The sequence below is a fragment of the Macaca mulatta genome, chromosome 3 (assembly GCF_049350105.2).
Source record: "Macaca mulatta isolate MMU2019108-1 chromosome 3, T2T-MMU8v2.0, whole genome shotgun sequence".
NCBI classification, from domain to species: domain Eukaryota; kingdom Metazoa; phylum Chordata; class Mammalia; order Primates; family Cercopithecidae; genus Macaca; species Macaca mulatta.
This window is the reverse complement of record NC_133408.1, coordinates 2,834,979-2,858,974: the sequence shown is the minus strand read 5'-3', so window position 1 is coordinate 2,858,974 and position 23,996 is coordinate 2,834,979. Positions and strand designations below refer to the sequence as shown.

The window sequence follows — 23,996 nt, the reverse complement described above, 5'->3', positions numbered from 1 at the left end:
CTGGTGATCCCCCCATGCAGTCTACCAATGCCGGCCATCTATGCACTCCTCCCAGGGACCTAGGGATGGGCCCACCCAGCCTGCCACTATCACCAGTGCACACTTGCATGTGCCACCTGGGAGCTTGGGGACTGGCTTGCCTAGCCTGTCACAACCACCGCTAACATTAGTAAGTGCTTTCTGAGAGCCCAAAGGCTGTCCCACCATTGCTACTACCATCATCCATGTCAGACACACTGCCCAGTGGCCCAAGGACCCATCCATGCATCCATCCTACTGCTGCCACTGCTAGCACACAAGCAAGCTGTCTGGAGGCCCAAGAATCAGCCTGCCTGGACATGGTAACACCAGTGCCAGCATATGCTACTCAGGGGCCTAAGGACAGGCACATTTGGCCCACTGCTGCCAACACCGGGACCTGGGATCTGGCTAACCTGGTATTTCTGACCCCAGAAAAGCCTCACCACAGCCTCCACTGACAATCACAGCCAAACCGCTGAGCAAATCACAAACACTACTGATGCTGTTCATAGCCAAAGAAATCATACACAGACTAAACTACTGCATGCACCCAGAATAATAGCTAAAGTATCCCACCCAGCCACCACCATAGACATATCTTCAGGAAAAAGTCTTCTCATAAAAAAACCAGTCCCCAAAATTGGAAGAAGTGATTGTTACGTCAGATGTGCAGATATCAACATCTGAGGACTCAAGAAACGTGAAAAAACAAGGGAATGTCACACCTCCAAAGGGACACAAGAATTGTGCAGCAGATTCAAATGAAAAAGAAATGTGTGAATTAGCAGAAAAAGAATTCAAAATAGTGATATTAAAGACATTCTGTGAGATATAAGAGAACACAGATAAACAATACAAATAAACTGAAAAACAATTCAGGATATGAATGAGAATAACCAAAGAGACAGACATCATAACCGAAGAATCAAACAGAAATCCTGGAAATGAATAATTCAATAAATGAAATAAAAAGTCCATTTGAGAGCTTCAACAATACAGCAGATCAAGCAGAAGAAAAAATTTCAGAAGTTGAAGACTGGTCTTTTTAAACAACTCAGTCAAAAAGAAATAAAGAATAAACAAAGCCTATCTGACATATGGAAAACTATAAAGTGAGCAAATATTCTAATATTGGATGTTCCAGAAAACAAAGAGAAGCCCAGCCCAAAGGCATAGAAAACCTATTTAGCAAAGTGATAGGTGAAAATTTCCCTAGTCTAGTAAGAGATTTAAACATTCAGATGCAGAAAGCTCAGAGATCCTGATATGGTTTGGAATTCTATCTCTGCCAAAATCCCATGTTGAATTGTTATCCTCAGTGTTGGAGAAGGGGCTGAGGGGGAGGTGATTGGATCATGGGGGCAGATTTCCCCCTTGCAGTTCTCATGATAGTAAGTTCTCATGAGGCCTGTTTGTTTAAAAATGTGTAACACCCCCCCCCCCATTTTCTCTCTTCCTCCTGCTCCAGCCATGTAGGACATTTCGGCTTCCCATTTACCTTTTGCCATAATTATAAGTTTCCTGAGGCTTCCCAAACCACACTTCCTGTACAGCCTGCAGAACCATGAGCCAATTAATCCTCTTTTCTTTATAAATTACCCAGTCTCAGGTAGTTCTTTATAGCAATGCAAGAACGTACTAACACAGATCAACAAATAGATACAATTCAAAAAGTTCTTTTCCATGGCACATTATAGTCAAACTGTCAAAAGTCAAAGACAAGGAGAGAATTCTAAAAATAGAAAGAAGAAAGCAACTAGTCGTATATAAGGCAACCCCCATCAGACTAACAGTGGATTTCTCAGCAGAAACCTTACAGGTCAGGAGAGAATGGGATGATATATTCAAAGTGCTGAAAGAAAGAAACTGATAGCCAAGGATACTATACTTAGCAAAATTATCCTTCATAAATAAACAGAAATAAAGTCTTTCGTGGACAATCAAAAGCTGAGGGTATTCATCACCACTGGACTGGCCACATAGGAAATTCTTAAGAGAATATTACAATTCTAAATCTATATGCCCCCAACACCAAAAGAGCCAGATATACAAGCAAATATCATTAGATCTAAAGGAGGAGATAGACTCCAATACAATAACAGTTGAGGACTTCAACACCCCACTCTCACCAGTAGATATATCATCCAAACAGAAAATCAACAACAACAACAAAAAATTGGATTTAAACTGAACTTTAAAACAAATGGACCTAATAGGCATTTAAAGAACATTTCATCCAACAGCTGCAGAATACACATTCTTCTCATAAGCACATGGAACATTATCCAGGACAGACCTTATGTTTGACCACAAAACAAGTCTCAACTAACTTTAAAAAATCAAAATCATATCAAGTATCTTCGCAGACCACAATAATTAAAACTGGATATCAGTAACAAGAAGAGCTTTGGAAACTGTACAAATATGTGGAAACTGAACGACATGCTCCTAAATGACTATTGGGTTAATGAAGACATTAATAAGGAAATCAAAAAATTTCTCAAAAAAAAAAAAAAAGGGAAACACAACATATCAAAATCTATAGGCTACAACAAAAACAGTGCTAAGAGGGATATTAGTAGTAATAAATGCCTACATCAAAAAGGCAGATGTGGTGGTGCCTATAGTCCCAGCTACTAGGGAGGTTGAGGTGAGAGGATCACTTGAACCCAGGAATTTAAGGCCAGTCTGAGCAACACAGTAAGACTCCATCTCAAAAAGAAAAGTAAAAAGATTTCAAATAAACGATCTAATGATGCACCTCAAGGAACTAGAAGAGCAAGAACAAACCAAATCTAAAATTAGTAGAAGGAAAGAGACAATAAAGAATATAGCTAAACAAAATAGACTTTAAAAAAATACAAAGAATTAACAAAACAAAAAGTTGGTCTTTTAAAAAGATAAACAAAATCAATAAACAGCTAGCTAGGCTAACCAAGTGAAAAAGAAAGAAGACCCCAATACACAAAATCGGAAATGAAAAAGGAGACATTACAACTGATACCATGGAAATACCAAAGATCATCTGGCTGGGCACAGTGACTCATGCCTGTAATCCTAGCACTTTGGGAGGCCAAGGCAGGTAGATCACTTGAGCCCAAGAGTTTGAGACCAGCCTTGGCAATATGGCAAATGCCCAACTCTATAAAAAATACAAAAATTAGGCCGGGCGCGGTGGCTCAAGCCTGTAATCCCAGCACTTTGGGAGGCCGAGACGGGCGGATCACAAGGTCAGGAGATCGAGACCATCCTGGTTAACATGGTGAAACCCCGTCTCTACTAAAAGATGCAAAAAACTAGCCGGGCGAGGTGGCGGGCGTCTGTAGTCCCAGCTACTCGGGAGGCTGAGGCAGGAGAATGGCGTGAACCCGGGAGGCGGAGCTTGCAGTGAGCTGAGATCCGGCCACTGCACTCCAGCCTGGGCGACAGAGCGAGACTCTGTCTCAAAAACAAAAAAAAAAACAAAAATTAGCTAGTTATGGTGGCACATGCCTGTAGTCTCAGATACTCAGAAGGCTGAGGTGGGAGGATCACCTGAGCCCAGGAGGTCAAGGCTGTGGTGAGCCATGACCACGCCATGATTAGGTCACTGCACTCCAGCCTGGGTGACAAAGGGAGACCCTGTCTTTAAAATATATATATATATATTTTAATATATATTTTAAATATATAATTATAAAATATATTTTTTATATATAATATATACTTATATTTTATATATAAAAGATTATCAGAGACTATATTCTAAAAAGCTGGAAAATCTAGAGGAAATGAATATTTTCCTGGACATATACAACCTACCAAGATTGAATCAAAAAGAAATAGAAAACCTGAACACACCAATAATGAGTAACAAGATTGAATCAGTAATAAAAAGTCTCCCAGCAAAGAAGAGCCCAGGCCTGAATGGCTTCACTGCCAAATTATACCAAACACATGAAGAACCAACACTAATTCTCCTCAAATTGTTCCAAAAAATTGAAGAGGAGGGAATTCTTCTTAACTCATTCTATGAGGCCAACATTACCTTGATACCAAAACCAGACAAAAGCACAGTAAAAAAAGAAAAGTACAGACCAATATCCCTAATGAACATAGATGCAAAACTCCTCAACAAAATACTAGCAAACTGAATCCAGCAGACCATCAAAAAGATAATATACCATGATCAAGTGGAAATTATCACACAGATGCAAGGGTGACTCAACATACACAAATCAATAAACATGATACATCACAGCAACAGAATGAAGGACAGAAAGTATATGAGCATCTCAATAGATGCAGAAAAAGCATTTGACAAAATTCAATATCCTTCATGATAAAAATTCTCAACAAACTATGCACAGAAGAAACATACCTCAAAATAATAAAGGCCATGTATGACAAACCCACAACTAACATCATATTAAATGGAAAAAAGCTGAAAGCCTTTCTTCTATGAACTGAATGAGACAAGGATGCATTTTTTTTTTTTTTCAGTTTTCATCTTGTTTATTCAGTTTGCTCCGAGGGCAAAATCAACAGTAGTAGAGATCACAAACATTATTTTGATTGGCCTCACAAGTCTGATCAGTAAAACCTGAAAAACAGAAAATGTTACCTGAGTTGCAAAGAAAGCACTCCTGGAGTTCACTAGCGTGATAGCAAGTGGAAAGAATATAAATGCAACAGGTGTTCACATTTAGAACAGTACTTGTAAACCTGCTCATTTCTAGACAATGCTGGGACCCTTGTTGCAAACCCATCATATATCACTGCTGATTTCCTTGACATGAAATACGACTTTACGAAAATCTTCCTAGACCTTACTCTGGCTGCATTTGAGTGGTTCCTATGCCTACGGCACTGGCATATGCTGTCAAGATTTCCACTGTTTTGTTTCTAGGGTCATTCGGGCTTCCTTCAGCCAGTCCTGTGCCACTCGTCTGGATTCCCACTTCGGCTGATTGACAAACTTTGCTGCTAGCTCTAGATCACCATGCTCAATGCAATAGGAGGCGTATGACAGTAATTTAAATGTGTTTATATCCTCAGGTCAGAGCTCCGGGGGCGGATTCAGTTGCTGAGGCAGGAATAGAAGCAGGGACTGTAGGTAGGAGAGGAAGTACTGACACAAGCTATTGCTGGTTTCATCAATCATTGCTACCCTTTGGGCCAGTTTTTGAACAGTATAAAAGCAGGCTCTAAGGGTCTCTTCACTGTACACTCTACGGGTCAGGGACTCTGGAGGGATGGCTGTGGTTAAAGTTTGGGTAAATTCATTATCAGAACAGTTGGCTTTGATGGCCTCAACTGCACTACCCAGTGGGACAGTAGGCGTTTCTGCAGATGAGGTCTGCATGCCGTACTTTAATGCCTCCACTGAAAGCCAGAGTTGGTAGGCTTTTCTGGCTTCCTCTTCAGCAACTGCATGACTCTGAACAACCTGTTCAATTCCTCTGAGTCTGGCATAGTCAGTGTTTATATCCAGAGTAAAGTTGTCAACTTGCTCTTGACTGAGACGACAAAACTGTAATTCTTGTTCTGAGAGTTTCTCAGACAGGTTCTACTCAAATTCACACTTCAGTTCCTGTTCTTGTACCCTAAGGACATCTCGCAAGTGATCAGTGTGGGCAGCGGCCTGTCAGTGAAGCTGGGTTCTCATTTCATTCTCCATGGCGTCTCTGACTTCCTCCATCTTTCTGTCCTATTCAGACTGCATTTTACTTCTGTGATGTTCTAATGCTTTTGCTGCTGCAGAGTCAAATGCCTGCTTTTCTTCCAGCTTTTGTTTCTCCAAGGCTAATGTGATGTGCTGCTTTTCTGTGGCCATCTGTTCTGCTAGCTCTCTGTTCAGCTGGTCGATATGACGATGTGCATGAGCAATCAGGGAGTTCAGATCATCAGTAGAGAGTTTGTCCGCTAGGTCAGAAACACTCGTTCCTTTCCACCCAGGAAGGACTTCTGGAGTAATGAAATCATCCCAAGCTTGGACCACCAGCTCATGATACTGAGATACCACCTTAGCCTCAAATTGAGCTGCTTGGACCTTTTTGACCACATTATCCAGATCAACTATCGTGTTGTGAAGTTTATATGAGGCTTGGCCCCAGCAACCTCCTCTTTCTTTGCATTTTCAGTCACACTTTTCATCTTCTCTAACTCTTCTTTGGCTTTGAGAAGGGCATCAGCAGCTTCCTCTACTGCCTTTCCGCCTTCTTTCAACGCACCCTGCACTGTGCGCCACTTAGCAGACTTCTTCTTGCCCTCAATCTCAGAATTGTCCGTGGCAGCTTTCAATATGTTGGAGTGCGCATTGACAGCCTGGACCGCAGCGTTCTGAGCTGAAATAGCCTGCAGAGTGACACTTGGAGTTTGCCTCAGAGCATCTTCTAAGCTCTTGGCTAGAGACTCAATTTTAACTTGTTCTTGTTTTTCCTGTTGTGCAAGGCAAGCTGCAACTTCTTCAGGTGCTCGTTCCCTTACAGAAGATGAGGATGCTTCTTCTGAAAGTGGAGGGGTGTGGGTTTTCCTTCACCAATTTCAGGGTGATCAGTTTTTAAAGATTCCTCATGCTGAACCCCAGGGACCAACAGTGTATCACCTGCTGTTGCTGAAGCTGGAGTATCTCCCTTTGGCTTTTGGAGTTGCGAGGCAGGCTATTTAGACTTTTGTTACTTCCAATACACTAGAGATTTTTGGTGGACCAGACTGAATCAATTTCTTTGGCAATGGAACATTATAAGATGTGGAACCAAGAACCATCTCGAAGAGTTTGTCTGAGTAAGGTATGGTTTTCTCCACACTTTCCCGGAAATGGGAATCCCATTTGGCATACAGGATAGTGCCACCAATACCTCCACCAACAAAGAAGAGGCCAGCTCCAGCAATTTTGCCAGTAGTCAACCCAGAGCTGCCTGAAATAGAGTATCTGTGGCATGGTCACAATGGGCGGAGGACAAACTTCCCACAGAGACAACTCTGGGCAGCGGGGGTCACACCTGATAACTGACAGGCCCACAGAATCTCTGTCGAGCAGACAGTGCTGCTGGTGGACACGGGAGCTGCCATAGCGGTATGAGTAAGTAGAGGCATGCGTGCATATGTCAAGGATGCCTATTTTAATCACTCCTATTGACATGGTTTGGATCTGTGTCCCCACCCAAATCTCATATTTAATTGTAATCCCCAGTGCTGGAGGTGGGGCCGGGTGGGAGGTGATTTGATCATGAGGGCCATTTCTCATGAATGGTTTAGCACTGTCCCTGTTGGAGGTGTTGTCATAATAGTGAGTTCTTGTGAGATCTGGTTGTTTAAAAGTGTGTGGCACTCTGTACCACCCCACACCGCTCCAGACATGTGAAGCATTGGTGCCCCTCTTGCCTTCTGCCATGATTGTAAGCTTCCTGAGGCTGCCCCAGAAGCAGAAGCCTCTATGGTTCCTGTATAGCCTGCAGAACTATGAACCAATTAAACCTCTTTTCTTTATAAATTACCCAGTCTCAGGTATAGCTTTATAGCAATGTAAGAATGGACTAATACACCTATTCAACATAGTACTGGAAGCCCAAGCCAGTGCAATCAGGTAAGACATAGAAATAAAAGCCATCCCAATTGGAACAGAGGAAGTCAAATGGTCCCTCTTTGCACATGACATGATTTTATATTTAGGAAAACCTAAAGACTCCACCAAAAATCTCTTAGAACTGATAAACAAATTTAGTAAAGTTGCAGGATACAAAATCAACATATAAAAATCAATAGTGTCTTGATACACCAATAACAAACTAGTTGACAAAGTAAGCAAAAAGGCAATCCATGAAGGCTAAAACAACTCTATCTTGGATGCTAATCTGCTATATGGACTTCTAGTTAACCTGTTCTTGGAAGGCCTCTAAGATTTCCAGTTTAATCTACTGTTCATTGTATAAGAGCACATACTATAAATCTTGCTTCAAAACAACCTTGATGTTATTGTACTTCAATTGATTACAGAGCCCTTCTAAATCACGTATGCCCTTTCCTTATGGTATATAAGCCTTGGGTGTGGATGGGGTAATGGCACAGGGATCCGCCAACTTATCTTATCACCACCCAAGTCACACATGGCTTCTGTTTTAAGTCCTTATTAAATGTTTCTTTCTGAGAAACTGGATCTGTCAGCCTCTTTCTGTGGCCTCTCAGCTTCCTTGAACTTTGGGGGTAGGTTTACACAGACCTGCCCACCATGGAACACAATCTCATTCACAATAGCTATTTTAAAAATAAAATACCTGGCAATAAATATAACCAAGGATGTGAAAGACCTCTGCAAGGAAAACTACAAAACACTGATAAAATAAATTGAAGAAGACACAAACAAATGGAAAGACATTCCATGTTCATGGATCAGAAGAAATGACATTGTTAGAATGATCATACTACCCAAAGCAATCAACAGACTCAATGCATTCTCTATCAAAATGCCAATGACATGTTTCACAGAAGTAGAAAAAACAGTCCTAAAACTCATATGGAACCAAAAAAACCCTGTAGGCATCACACCACTTGACTTCAAAATATATTACAAGGCTAAACAGCATAGTATTGGTATAAAACCAGACACATAGATCAATGGAACATAATAGAGAACCCAGAAATAAATCCATATATCTACAGCCAATTGATTTTCAACAAAGGTGCCAAAAATGTACAATACAGAAAAAAAAACCTCAATAAATGGTGCTGGGAAAACTGCATAGCCACATGCAGAAGAATGAAACTGGATCCCTACCTCACATCATATACAGAAATCAACTCAAGATGGATCAAAGCCTTAAACATAAGCCTGAAAACCATAAAGCTACCAGAAGAAAACATAAATGAAGTGCTCCAGGACATCGGTCTAGGCGAACAGTTTATAGCTCAGACTACAAAAACACAGGCGACAAAAACCAAAATAGACAAATGAGATTATATTAAACTGAAAAGCTCTGCACAGCAAAGGGAACAATCAACAGAGTGAAGAGACAACCTGTTAAATGGGAGAAAATATTTGTAAACTATGCATCTGAAAACTGACCAATATCCAGAATAGGTAAGGAACTCAAACAACTCAACAACAACAACAAAACAAATAATTCCACTGATAAATGGGCAAAGCACCTGAATAGGCATCTCCCAAAAGAAGACATACAAGTGGCCAACAGGTATGCAAAAAAAAAAAAAAAAAAAAAAAAAAAAAAAAAAAAAAAAAAAAAAAAAAACTCAACATCACTAATCATCAGGGAACTGAAGTCAAAACTAGAATGAGATAGCATCATCTTACCCCAATTAGAATGGCTATTATCAAAAAGACAAAAAATAACAGATGCCAGTAAAGATGTGGAGAAAAGAGAACTCATACTTCATTTGTGGAAGTGTAAATTAGTACAGCCATTATCAAAAATAGTACAGAGCTTTCTCAGAAAACTAAAATAAAACTACCATACTATCCAGAAATCCTGCTACTATTTATTCAAAGGATAGGGAATTGGCGTATCAAAAAGATACCTGCACCCCCATGTTTATTGCAGCACTATTCACAATAGCAAAGATACAGATTCAACCTAAGTGTCTATCAATAAATAAATGAATCAAGATACTGTGGCATATATTCACAATGGAATCTTATTCGGCCATAAAAAAGAATGAAGTCATGCCATTTGCAGCAACATGGATGGAACCAAAGGTCACTGAAGACAAATATTACATGTTCTCACTCACATGTGGGAGTTTACAAAGTTGATCTCGTGGAAGTAGAGTAGAATGATATTACCAGAGTTGAAGAGGGGTGTGTGTTAGAGGGGAAGTGAGTTTGGTTAATGGGTACAAACATGCAGTTACACAGAAAGAATAAGTTCTAGTATTTGATATCAGCATAGGGTGACTACAGTTAACCATGTATTGTATGTCTCACATCAGCTGGAAGAGAGAGTGTAAAATGTTCTCAACACGGAGAAGTGATAGACAAGGTGATGAATATCCTGATTTCATCATTACATATCCTCTGTGTGTAAAGTATCACATATACCCCATAAATACATAAAGATATTATGTATCAATTTTTAAAAAGTGCCATATGTGGACCAGTGATGGGAGTGTGTGCTGCAGAACTAATCCAGTTCTGTAAACCCGAGATCCTCCGCAACCTGGGAACAGGACGTCCACCAACCACATGGCAAAACCCGATCCTCGGTGCTCTGAGGCTTTGGCCATCAGTGCAGGGCTTGCTGGCCTGGAGCAGGAGTGGACAGCCAGTGGGGAAGACCACTCACTCCACCACAGGAGGGTAAGTCACTGCTGTGGCCACTGCACCTGGGCCCTGGGAGTCTTGGGAGAGACCACATGGGCATCTTTAGCTGCACCCTCCACCTGGGACACCACCTGCTAATGAGGACTGTGTGAAGGGACCACTGAAGAGGGTTTAGCAGCAAATTCTATGTAATCAGCTGAATAAACAGCAGGGAGTATGGAAATAAAAAAGAAAGACCATAAACGCAGAGCTGCATAGGGAAAGTTGGTTTATTTGGCTCTCGTGGGGTCAGAGAATGACTCTGGGATGCCAGACTTCCCTGGGGTAATGGGCAAGGTCAGCAAGGGCTCCAGATCATTCTGTCATATTCTTGATCCAGAATTCAGAGGGTTCACTGAGCATGCTTTTCACCTGCCCCATGTGCAGAAGACCAACTGAGGACTCATCCGGGGAGTGTGCAGGTGTGGCCTCATCTGCACTGGGAGCAGCGGGTCTGGAGATTCATGGTCAGCAGCAGGAAGGGATGCCGCAGGAGATGGGTCTGCAGAGGACGCTGGCGCAGGAGGGCTGGCAGCACCCGGAGGACTGACAGGAGAGAGCCGCATAAACAACGGGCCTGCAGCTCACAGGCACGCACAGGGAGGACTGGCAGGAGGGGGCCGCATACACAATGGGCCTGCAGCTCACAGGCAGACACACAGAAGACTGGCAGCTCACAGGCACACACACGGCTGGCTTGAAGCTCACGGGCACACACACGGAGGACTGGCAGCCCACAGGCACGCAGCAGGATGCCTGGCAGGGACTGGACACGCAGCAGGCTGGCTGGCAGCCTGAGGAGCAGCTGGTATGGCACATGGTGGCGTGTGGCTGGATAAGGTCGAGGCAGAGGGCAGTGATGTCTGGGGACAGCTTCCCTGAGCAGCCTTTATACCTGGACCCAGGCGTCCCCACAGCACAGAAGCATGCACCTGTTGTCTTCCTTGTTTTTCTTCCTCAAGGCTGTTTTCTGGAACCCAGTTTTCTGTTGTAGATGCTCATGTTTTTTATTTGGCCCTTTGTTTCATGACTAATTGCACCTTCTTCAAGCTCTTGTTACATTTGGAACCTGCCCAAATTTATTGGTGATGCACAGGCAGTTTTAGCTCCACCTGCCTGATATCTGCCTCCCTTCATTAGTTCCACACTGAAGCAGACATGAGTGGTACCCAAAAAACCTCCTCGAATCACAACTTCTGTTGCATCAACCAGAAACTTTGGGGAAGAGACCAGAACTGAATATAGACAATGTAATCACACTGGGAAACCTGCTGGAGTGAGTGATGCAAAACTGGCTACTCTATCAACCATACAGTTGAGATTTAGGAGATGCTCGTTTTCAGGCAGCGGTTAACCAGCAGTACAGACTGTGATTCCTGAGAGAGAAGAAACTTAGGAGATAAACTCCCACTTCCCAGCTCTCTGCTGGGGCAGGCTTCCAAAATGCAGTGTCACCAGCTGCAGTCTGAGCAAAATACAATGGTCCAACTCTGCCAAGGAGGAAGGGCCAGTGCCCATGCAGTTGAAGCCCTGGAGTCCAAGGAGCAGAGAAGCGGAAAGAAGAGTCCATGTGGAGAGCAGCCCTCGCAGTGTGGGAGTTGACTGTGAATCTGTGGGATGGGCAGGGCTGTGTATTCCCAGGGCAAGGCCACCACAGGCTCACCAGAGAGAAGCTGCTGGAGGATTAAGAGTGAAGCCCCCACTCCAGCCCCCACACCAACATCCAGCCGAGACCCCCTACAGCCTGGCACCAAATGAGTAAGGACCAGACTAGAGTGAGACCCGCCCATATGGTCACATATGGTCTTACGTGACCTAGTCACCAAGTAACCCATTTTAAAGGTTAGGTGTCTTACGAGTCGATTACAGAAGAACAAGGACGCGTCTTTGATATTTACCTGCTCCTTTACCTCCCCCCATGCCCTCTACTCCTTCCTGCAGGTCAGGGCCCACCTGGCCTCATCCTAGTCAACCTAAAGCACATCCGTGTATGTTGCGTGCATTCTGGCTTGGCGTACACAATGGAGCGATCTGCCAGGCAAATTATGCGCACAGCCATGAAGTATAACCTGGGATTGGACCTGAGAACAGCTGCCTATGTCAATGCCATTGAGAAAGTCTTCAAAGTGTACAATGAAGCTGGTGTGACCTTCACGTAGATGGATCGTGGCTGACTTCCTCACTACCCTCTTCACCTGTAACTTCTGCAGACCTATCACAAGTTTACATGTAACCACAGAAATCCCTTTCTCTCCTGACTCAGTAATAATGGATACCATTCTCAACAAGTCAATCCAAATCAGCCCCTGAAGGAAAAAGAAATTAAGATTAGGGGATCCTGTACAAGCTGAGTGTGAAAGTAGAAATAACCTACACCAGAGAGCCATTTTGGTATTTTGCCTTTAAATAAAGTCTCCTCCATCTGGCTGTGCAGCCTTGCTCTGTGGCTTTTCCCAACACAATCAGTGCTATTGCTGGGGAAGGGACAGTCAAGAGCAGTCAGTCGCTTGCTTATTTTGCTCTGGATGAGTCTGGGACACGCTGTAACTTTAACACATTTAAGAAGTAGGTGTGTGGCCTTTTCAGAAGGTGGCATGGTCCTCTAGTGAGTTCTTAGCATTTTATATCAGCAAAATAACTCAATTTTGCAGGTTGCAAACAAATATAAAAGCTGTTTCTGTTTATGAATTCTATTCTTTTAGAATAAAGTAAGTACATGCTGCTGTAATGAAATTGCCTTTAATCACTTAAAAAAAAAAAAAAAAGAACATATGGTCACCATGGCTGCACCAATTCTCTTGGTTTTTAAGTGTGATTCTGAGCTATAGTAGTGAAAGGAGTTGCCTGTGACAGGATTGAACTTGTGGCCTCACCCGGCTTGTCCCTAGGCCTTAAGGTCACTCCCACCACATGGCCACCGATCGGCTCTGGATCCATAGACTTGTAAGTTCTGTCCACAGCTGTGAGACCCCACTTGGTCTTCAGCCTGGGAGGGGATTTCATTAACGTGGTGTCTGAGTTGTCCAAAGGCTCTGTGGCAGGAATCACCTGTATCCACCACCAGCAGGCACAGGAGGACCCACACGGGAGCAGAGGGTGCCCTGGGAGCTGCCTGGGGTGGAGGGAGTAGCTCTGCCCTGAGAGACGGCTCATCCCCCTACCGTGTGACACCACCGTAGAATAAAGCGCTGTGGCCAATCCGTCAAGAGAACAGAGCTGGAGTGTGAGGAGGAACGTGCCACCCACACTCCTGCCCGCTGCTTCCCAAGTGCAGGAGCATCCTGGAATTTCACGCCAGCTCCTCACTCTCCCCCACGCTGCCTCTGCAGAGGTGAGACTGATCAGACCCTCAGCGTGGGAGAGGAACCAGCGTGGGAGAGGAACCAGAGTAGCTCAGACCCCCTCCATGATAGGTCCTCCTGGGCTCCGTCTGCAGAGGCGGCGGCCTGTGGCCACTAGTGCTTCTCGTGTGAAGTGGGCTTTTCTGAGGTGTGGTGTCAGGAAGCCCACTGTGGTCACACGCCTGAGCCATGCTCTGCAGAGGCCGACATGGCCGATGTTTTCATCCATCTTCTCTGTCCCAGCTGGTTCAGGACTTCAGGATGAGTCATGTATTGAACCCTGAGCCCAGTACAATTTGGCACAGTGGGAACGACCACGGATTCCAGAGTGAAACTAAGCAGTCCAGATCCCTGCGTCTCTGCAGTGGCGCGGACACGCACCCATCATGCAAATGATCTAGGACTTGCATGATCTGTAAAATGGGGTATCGGCCACCCCGAATGCTGGCAAAGATGAATGAGATAACCCCGTAAGATGCCAATCACAGCCTGGCACAGTGCTAGACCTCTGTGCATTATTGTTCCCCCAATAATCATCATTATTATTCCACAATATGGAGCCCAGTAGCTTGGCTCTCATTACTCGGGAAGACCCTGATGATGACTGAGCTTCTCAGTCAAAACGGGGCCCCTGGTGCAGTGATTGTGACTGTGCTTGTGTTGAGTTCCAGACAGTATTTACAACAGGGGGACCCTGAACATCCATGAGGTGGGCCCCTGGCCTCACTGACAGCCCTTCACCAGCCACCCCCGGCTCTGTTTCCAGGAAACACATGGTCTGCTGAGTTGCAGGAGTCCCCAGCTCAGAGTTTCCTGAACTGAGTAACCTCAACAAGAAAACCCAGAGAGATCAACAGGAGAGGGCAGAGGAGAAGACACCAGGGCGCTTGCTGCCCGGACAACCATGGCCTGCCCTGGCTCCATGCTGCATCCCCACCACCTGCTGCCCACCCAGGGCTGTGGGACCTCCTGCTGCCACCTGGCCACCACCACCCCGCCCCCACCACGCAGCTGTGCTGTGCCGGCCCCTGTGTGAGGCTTCCACTTCCTGCCAGCTGGCCTGCCGCATGCTCAGGTCAGGCCTGTGAGTGGCCGCCTCCTGCCGGTCCTCCAGGTGCTGCCGGCCCTCCTGCCCCTTCCCTGGCCTGCAGACCTGTGACCTGCCACACCGGCCTGCTGCTGGCGGATTATCCTGATAACCGGCTCTCTGCTATTATTTACCAAAAGCCTTTCCCTTTATCCTATTATCACAATCCCCCTGCACTTCTCAGTCCCCAGTGACGAATCCATCTCCCGCCGTGGCTGGAATTTCCCCTGAACGTTCTTGTCCAGGAAGGCTTAGTTCCCTATCAAAAATACGTCTCTCTGCTCCTCAACACTGGGTCTTTTTAAAAATTTCCCTGAAACTGTTTCTCACTGTCCTTTGCCTTCCTGACCAAGACGATGTCAGCACGGGGTCCTGTCGTGGGTCACTGCTCAGAGGTGGAGCTTGACCCTGGGATGTCAGGAAGCCGCTCTGGGAAAAGCTGTGGCTGAAACTGCTGAGTCCAAAGTGGGTGTTTCCTTCCCAGTGGTTTCAGACGAGGACTCTCACCCAGGGCTCTTTTGGAGCCTGGAAACCAAGCCTCAGGACAAAGGACTGTGGGAAGGAGGAGGCTGAGCCTGGGGAACCTGGTGGCTGACTTCGGGTGTCAGAAGGGCTTTTCCCTAGCACGCATTTCCCCAGAGGCTGGATTGGGGCCACTGAGCCAGTGTGACAGGGAAGCAGATTTCAGCTCAACAGGAGGAAGAGTCCCCTAAAAGCCAGGGCTCCCAGTGACATACTTGGAGCCTGGTGATTACTCAGCTACTGGGTGCTGAGGGCTCTGAACGGCAGGCACACTTCTCCCACTGTGTCATGCCAGACAAAACCGGAATGGCCCATGTGTCCGTCAGCCAGTGGATGGATAAACAGCCTGACGCAGCAGTACAGTGCAATCCACACCAGCACTGAGGGCGGCATTCTTACGCACAATGGCAACAGGAACGCGTCGCAGAAACACCCGCGGGGTGGGATAGGCTGGCACAGGAGGACTTGCTGTATGATGCCATCTAAATGAGTTCTAAAACAAGGAGAACTCGTTTATGCTTTTAAAAATTCTCAGCAGCGGCCATCTCTGGGGGATTGGGTGAAGTTGACTGGGGAAGGCAGAAGAGTTCTGGGGAGGATGGTCAAGTCCAGGGTCCTGACGGGGTGTGAGAAGCCCACCATCCCCTGGGCCTTGAGGGGGCCTGGGTGACCTGTGTTGATGGATTGGCAAACTTCATCAAATGATACCCTTGAGGTTTGTCTCATTTCACACGCAAAACAAATGCTGAACTCGAGTTAATGGCACGTTGCTGAAGTGTGTGAGAGTAAAGTGCGCGGTTGCTGCGCCTCCTGCAGTGCATGTGAAATAAGATGTACGGACAGAGGCCGGCTCGCAGGTGACTATCCGATCAAGCAGAGTGAGTGCCCTGCCAGGTGCAGATCCAGGGACAGGCGCGTGGATGCCCACTGTTTAATTTTTACAACTTTTCTGTATGTTTCCGTTTTTCATAACCAAATGAAAATAAAGATCGTTTTTAAAAAGTAGTTAAGAAGATGAAAATAGTAAATGTTTTCATAAAAAGTAGAAGACACACACGGGATCTCTGCTTTGGAGAACTGGGGTACGATCAGAGGGAAGTGGGGTACATGCAGAGAACTGGGGTACCCAGCATTCAAGGAGAATAACGGTGGACCATGGGTCAGCCAGATGTCCCAGAAGCAGCAGGACAGTCATGAGGAAGCCAACACTCAAACAGCATGGCTGCCCCAGGGCGGGATGGCAGACGCAGCCCACCGTTCCCGTTTCCACCTTCTCAAGACCACCACAGGGGAAGGGAAATGAGTTTACCAAGGATGAGGGACTCCAGCAATGAAAAGGAAAGAGAGGGGTGTGTGGACTGCTGGCCAGGGCAGAGGTGGGACCCACCTGCTCGGGAGCCCCATGCAGCTCTGCTTCCCAGCGAGCCCAGCAGAAGGAGAGTGGGGAGGGCTGCAGTGGAGAGGGGAACTGAAGGTGTGAGCACGGCACCCTCTGGCCAGGCCCCCCAAGGCCCTGAGGGTCACCAGGCACAATTCTCTCATGCTGGCCTTGGGCTTCCATCGCTTTTACTCCAAAGTGATGCTGGCAATGGATGGACCTGCGCCCCAAGCATAGAGCACCAGGCCAACCTCCCCACTTAAGTGGGGGCTCCTCCAGCAGCAAACAGACCACATATACAGCAGGAGAGGAGCCCAGGCAGCCCGGGACCACCCTCGCCCCAGCCAGGAGGGAAGCTGGGACCACCCCTCTCTCCAGCCAGGAGGGGAGCCGGAACCACCCCTCACCCCAACCAGGAGAGAAGCCGGCAGCACAAAAAGCAAGACCAAGATAAACTAACATATCACGGCACCCAGGGGAAACCAATGGTTTAAGGAACTTAAAAAATCCTAAATACACTTAGACATTCAGGAAGATGTTACATCTATCAAACAAGAACAAGATGCTTTGAAAATGAACAATTAGAACAATGATCCCCAAAATGTCATAGATATTAAACATCTCATTCATATCTAAATTAAACAGAGAGGCTTAAAGGTGATTGTATTAGGGTTCCCTTAGAGGGACAGAACTAATAGAATATATATGTGTGTGTGTGTGTGTGTGTGTGTGTGTGTGTGTGTGTGTGTGTGTGAATATATATGAATAAAATGAATGGAAAAATCCTAGATATGTCCTGTTGAAATTATATAACATCAAAGATAACAAGTGGTTCCCATGAGCTTCCAGAAAATCAAACAAACAAACAAACAAAGTCACCCACAAGCAGTATATATACACACACACACACACACACACACACACACACATATATATATGGGGGTGGGTTACTAAGTATTAACTAACAGGATCACAAGGTCCCACCACAGGCCGTCTGCAAGCTGAGGAGCAGAGATCCAGTCCGAGTCCCAAAACTGGAGAACTTGGAGTCCAGCGTTCGAGGGCAGGAAGCATCCAGCACGGGAGAAAGATGGAGGCTGGGAGGCTGGGCCAGTCTCGCCTTTTCACGTTTTTTTCTGTCTGCTTTATATTTGCTGGCAGCTGATTAGATGGTGCCCACCCCATTAAGGGTGAGTCCGCCTTCCCCAGTCCACTGACTCAAATGCTAATCTCCTTTGGCAACACCCTCACAGACACACCCAGGATCAATGCTTTGTATCCTTCAGTCCAATCAAGTTGACACTCAGTATTAACCATCACCATGAGGTTGAGAAATCTCTCCGATTTGGAACAAAACATCAAAGAGATAAAAAATATGAGGAAAAAATACCATAAATGACTGATCTAGTGAATGCAATCCCTGATGTGTGGGAGTCCCAAAAAGCGGGACAGTGAGATTGAGGAGAGGATGCACATAAACCCCTAAAGAGGAGCATTTCCCAAGGTTAAAGACACAGTCTTCAGGCCGAAAAGAACCAAGTGATGCCAAGAAAATGAATGGAAAAATCCTAGATACGTCCTGTTGAAATTATATAACATCAAAGATAACAAGTGGTTCCCATGAGCTTCCAGAAAATCAAACAAACAAAGTCACCCACAAGCAATAAAAATCAGATTAGCATCAGACATCTCATCAGCAACACCGAATGCTATAGACTCACAGAACAACACTCACAATGTCCAGGAGGTCAACATTCAGCCCACACTTCCAAAGATGAGCATGCTCTAAAGAAACAGGTTAAGCAGAAGATAAACAGTTCTTAAGATAAGCAATAAACATGACATCTACTTATTAACCATAAAACTATTAAGTAAGCATATGTGTTTTTCTTTTTTTTTTTTTTTTTTTTTTTTTTTTACAGATAAGGACAGCAGATTTATTGATAGTTTAGCATAGTGGCAGGATACAGAGCGGTATACACAAATCCATGTACTCATGGCATATTGCCAACTTATTCCGCCATACCTCTCCAGGAATGATTCTTAGATTTAGTCTTTTCCAATTTCTACCTTCCCATTTCATTCCATACTCAAAAACAAAATTCTAGGCACAGCTTCTAACTTGGCGCTGAAATTACATACTAGAAGTTTAAAAATATATTCATATAAATGTTTCTCCTTATCCTATCTGAACATAATGCTTTTCTCTTTCTTGTCATAAGTTATATATTATTGAGCACAAAATAATCTTAAGATATTCTTCTAGGGCTCAAAATTTTTGACTGTCCTCTTGCTGGGTATAATTTATCTTATTTTCCACAACCTAAAAAATTTCTTCTCCATTTTCTTGCCAATGTTCTAGTATTATAACTTTTAAATGATTTTCTTTTCTAAGTCAAAGAAATGTACTCTTTGAGAAAAATATTTGTGACCTTATTCTTTTTGTCTAGGCTGGTGCAGCATGGAAATACAGATTTGAGCTCATTACTCCAGTTTTCACGCTGAGTTTGGAAGGTTCCTAGAGGGTCTGTGGAACTGTCTCAGGGGCCATGGACGGAAGGTGCAGAAGACTAAACAGGCACGGTCCCCTGGAACCCGTGTCAGCCAAAGCAGCTCCAATTTCTATTTTCCTACTTTCCTTTTATAAATTTGAAGATTTTTCATGTGAAATTTGGCATATGTGTTTTTCTAAGACTCAGTAGCATGTATTTTATCCTCTGGGTGTGTGGTCATTTGCCTTTCTACATTTTTGTTTGTCTGTTTGTTTATAGTGATGGGTGGTCTTGCCATGTTGCCAGTCTAGCATCAAGCTTCTGGGCTCAAGCGATCCTTCCACCTCAGCCTCTCAAGGAGCTGGGCCTACAGGTATGTACCACCATGCCAGGCTCTTTTCTTTCTTTTTTTTTTTTTTTTTTGAGACGGAGTCTCACGCTGTTGCCCAGGCTGGAGTGCAGTGGCGCGATCTCGGCTCACTGCAAGCTCCGCCTCCCGGGTTCCCGCCACTCTCCTGCCTCAGCCTCCTGAGTAGCTGGGACTACAGGCGCCCGCCACCGCGCCCGGCTAATTTTTTGTATTTTTAGTAGAGACGGGGTTTCACAGTGGTCTCGATCTCCTGACCTTGTGATCCGCCCGCCTCGGCCTCCCAAAGTGCTGGGATTACAGGCTTGAGCCACCGCGCCCGGCCGCCAGGCTCTTTTCAAAATATTTTAAAGTAGTGGAAATATTTTTTCAATATTTGACTTAGATGTCAAGTCTGTCAAACAGATTAAAACACAGCTTCTCTAATTTAAAGTGGGATGGAGAATCCTGACACCTGCCAGTTTTTCCTCCTCCCCTCCCTTCCCTTCATCTCCCCTCGCCTCCTCTCCCCTTCTCTCCTCTCTCCCCACTTCTCTCTCTCTCCCCCGCTCACCCCCTTACCTAGGTAGCATCTGAGATGTCTCTTAAGAACATGATTTTACAACGTTGTTGCTTTGAGTCCCTCTCTCTCTCCAAGCTTCAAGAGATTATGGAATTAGCATGTGCCTCATTAGGTGCCAGGGAACAGAGCTGACAGCAAACAATGGCACTCACCCCTATGTCTCTCAAGTAAAACTGTTAACACCGTACCATGTATCAGCCATTACTTACGTCTGACTTTCTCTATAATAAGCTTATTTTTTCAAGAATCCTTATGTCCCCATCTATACACAAAGACCCTAAAAACTGAGAGACAGAACATCAAGGACCTATTTTTCCATATTGTGCTAACTGCAAAAATGCATGAGGACATTATGTATGGATAAAAGACTCAACTCATCAAAGGTATGAGAATTAGAAACATATATGCACCATACAAAGAGTCCCCAACATACATGAAGCAAACATTGACAGAATTCAAGTGAGAAATAGACAGTTCTACAATAGTTGGAGACTTCAATATTTCATTTTCAATAATGAACAGAACATCTAGTCAGAAGGTCAATAGGAAATAGAGAACTGAACCCACTATCAACCAGTTACTCACAAAAGACATGTATAGGACACTCCACCCTACAACAGCTTTACTGGTGAATATCACCACACATTTTTTAAAAATTTAACAAAAACCTCCTCAATTTGTGAAAGAAAAAATAGAAGGACCACTTTCTAACTCACCTATGAAGCCAACATTATGCTGATACCAAACCCACATAAAACATCAAAAGAAAAGAAAATCACAGACGAACATGCCTTTTAAATACAGATGCAAAAATTCTCAACAAAATACTAGCAAAGTGATTCCAACAGCATATTAAAAGGATTATATACCATGACCAAGTTGGATTTATCCCAGGAATGCAAAGATAGTTCCAGATTAAAAATAATCAATGTAGTATACCACACGAACAGAATAAAGTGGAAAAAAAAAACACATGATCTCAATTAACAAAGAAAAGGCTTTGAGAAAGTCCAACACCATTTCATGATTTTAAAACACTCAGAAAACTAGGAATAGAAGGGAATTTCCTCAACATACTAAACAGCATTTATGAAAAACCCACAGCTTGCAACATGCTCAACAGTGAAAGACTGAAAGCTTTCCCCCTAAGATTAGGAACAAGACAGGATGTCCCTTTTCACCACCAATATTCAACATTGTACTGGAAGTTCTAGCCAGAGCTATTAAACAAGAAAAATAAATAAATAAATGTCATCAAAATTGGAAAGGAAGAAGTAAAATTATTTCTTTTCACAGGTGACATGATTTTATCTATAGAAAATCCCAAAGAATCCACAAGATAGCTACTAGAGCTTTATTAAAGAATTCACCAAAGTTTCAGGGTACAAGATCAATATACAAAAATCATACATGTTTCTATACACCAGCAATGAACAATCTGAAAAGGAAATGAAGAAAAACAATTCCATTTCAATGGCATCCTAAAGAATAAAATACCTAATAACAAATAACACCAAGGAGATAAGAGACCTGTACAATAACTATAAAATATTGCTGAAAGAATTAAAGAAGATCTAAATAAATGGAAAGATATCCATGTTCATGGATTAGAAGACTTCATGTTGTTAAAATGGCATTACTACCCAAAGAAATCTACAGATTCAATGCAGTCCTTATAAAAATTCCAAGTCTTTTTTTTTTTTCCAGAAATGAAAAAGCTGATCCTCAAGCATATACAGATTATAGGAGCTCAGAATAGCCAAAACAATCTTGAAAAAGAGGGACAAAGTTGGAGGATTCACACTTCCTAATTTCAAAACTTACTACAAAGCTACAGTAATCAAAACAGTGTGGTACTGGCCTAAGAATAGACATATAGACCAATAGAATAGAACTCAAAGTTCAGAAATAAACTCACACATTTATGGTCAATCGATTTTCAACACCAGTGTCAAGATAATTCAACGAGAAAAGAATAATCTCTTCAACAAATGGTGCTAGGAAAACTAGATTTCCAGATGGGAAAGAATGAAGTTGGGCCCTTACCTAATATCATATACAAAAATTAACTCAAAATGGATCAATGCCCTAAATATAGTAGCTGAGACCATCAAAATCTTAGAAGAAAAGATGGGAGAAATGCTTTATGACCTTGGATTTGACACTGGGTTCTTAGATATTACACAAGAAGCACCAGCAACAAAATAAAAAATAAACTGAACTTCACCGAAATTTGAAACTTTTTTGAATCAGAGAACACTGCCAAGAAAGTGAAAAGACAATCTACAGAATGAAAGAAAATATTTGCAAATCATACATCTGACTGTGACTCAACAACAAAAAGACAACCCAACTAAAAAATAGGCAAAGGACTGAGTAGACACTTCTCCAGTGAAGGTATGCAAATGGCCAATAAGTACATGAAAAGATGAGCAACAGTATTACTCATTAGGAAAATGGAAATCAAAACCACAATGAGATGCTACTTCACACCTACCAGGATGGCTGTAATTCTTTTTTAAAAAAAGGAAAATAACAAGTGTTGACAAAGATGTGGAGAAACTGGAACCCTCATACATTACCAGTGGGAATGTAGAATAATGCAACCACTATGGAAACATTTTGACGGTTCCTCAAAAGTTAAACATAGAATTACCACATGGCTCAGGAAATAAGGAGTACCCAAAAGAACTAAAAATGAGTAAATAAATAAAAAGAGAGAGGCTCAAATAGATCCTTGTATGTCAACATTCTTTGCAGCATTATTCATAATAGCCAAAAGGTATGAATAACCCAAGTATCTACCAACAGATGAATGGATGAATGGATTCACACTTCCCAATTTTAAAACCTACTGCAAAGCTACATTAATCAAAACAGTGCAGTAGTAGCATAAGGATAGACACAAAGAGCAATGGAATCTAAGAGTCCAGAAATAAAGCTATTCATTCATGGTCAACCAATTTTCAACAAGAGTGCCAAGACCAATCAATGGAGAAGGAATCATCTCTTCCCCAAATGGTGCTGGGAAAACTAGATTTCCACATGAAAAGAAACATGTGGTATATCCATATGAAGGAATATTAATTATCCATAAAAATGAAAGAAGTCCTGACACATACTACAATACAGATAAACATTGGAAACATTGTGCCAAGTGAAATAAGTCAGTCACAAAAAAACAAATATTGTTTGATTTCTCTTACATGAAATATCTAGAACAGGCAACTTCACAGAAACAGAAGGTAGAATAGAAGTGACCAGTGACAGTGGGGAGAAGGAAATGGGAAGTGAGTGTTTAATGGGGACAGAGTTTCAGTTCGGCAAGAAGAAACAGTCCTGGAGGTGAACGGTGGTGGTGGTTGCACAGCACTGTGAATGTACTTAACCCACAGAATTGTTCACTTAAAAATGGTTAAAATGGTAAATTTTATGCTGTGCATATTTTACCACAATGTTTAAAAGATAAAAATAGTTAAAATGACTATTTTATGTTATATATATTTTATCATGATAAAACATTTTTAAAGGCAGTCAAATGGAAGAATATGCAGTTTTGGCACACATGTATTGATAAAGTAATAATATACAACAATTATTGCTTGCCTATAATGAAAAGAACGCACACAAGGCTGCAGCTTGTTGACTTCCCTCTCTCCTTCCCATCCAGCACTCACTTCCCACCCAGACACTCACTCCGTCCCTCCTTCCCATCCAGCACCCAGACACTCACTCACTCCCTCCCTCCTTCCCATCCAGCACCCAGATACTCACTCCCTCCATCCTTCCCATCCAGCACCCAGATACTCACTCTCTCCCTCCCTCCTTCCCATCTAGCACCCAGACACTCACTCCCTCCCTCCTTCCCATCCAGCACCCAGACACTCACTCACTCCCTCCCTCCTTCCCATCCAGCACCCAGACACTCACTC

At 43.6% G+C, this 23,996-nt stretch overlaps 2 protein-coding genes and 1 pseudogene across 6 annotated transcripts in view; all 3 read right to left on the bottom strand.

Annotated features, from left to right (window-relative positions):
- TSPEAR (thrombospondin type laminin G domain and EAR repeats) overlaps positions 1-23,996 on the bottom strand; it is a 228,583-nt gene that overhangs the window by 188,232 nt on the left and 16,355 nt on the right. The window contains exon 2 of one of the 5 annotated variants that reach the window (XM_077995544.1): positions 18,365-18,426. The exons of the other annotated variants lie outside the window; for them this stretch is intronic. The gene's annotated coding sequence lies outside the window, so the exon portion shown is untranslated. The remainder of the gene's footprint in view (positions 1-18,364; positions 18,427-23,996) is intronic. 5 annotated transcript variants of the gene reach the window in all.
- LOC722106 (MICOS complex subunit MIC60 pseudogene) lies at positions 4,830-6,768 on the bottom strand (annotated as a pseudogene).
- Positions 10,730-11,334, bottom strand: LOC722102 (uncharacterized). The gene has a single exon (XM_077997852.1). It carries the CDS (start codon positions 11,132-11,134, stop codon positions 10,784-10,786), a length of 351 nt encoding a protein of 116 aa, XP_077853978.1. The 5' UTR covers positions 11,135-11,334; the 3' UTR covers positions 10,730-10,783.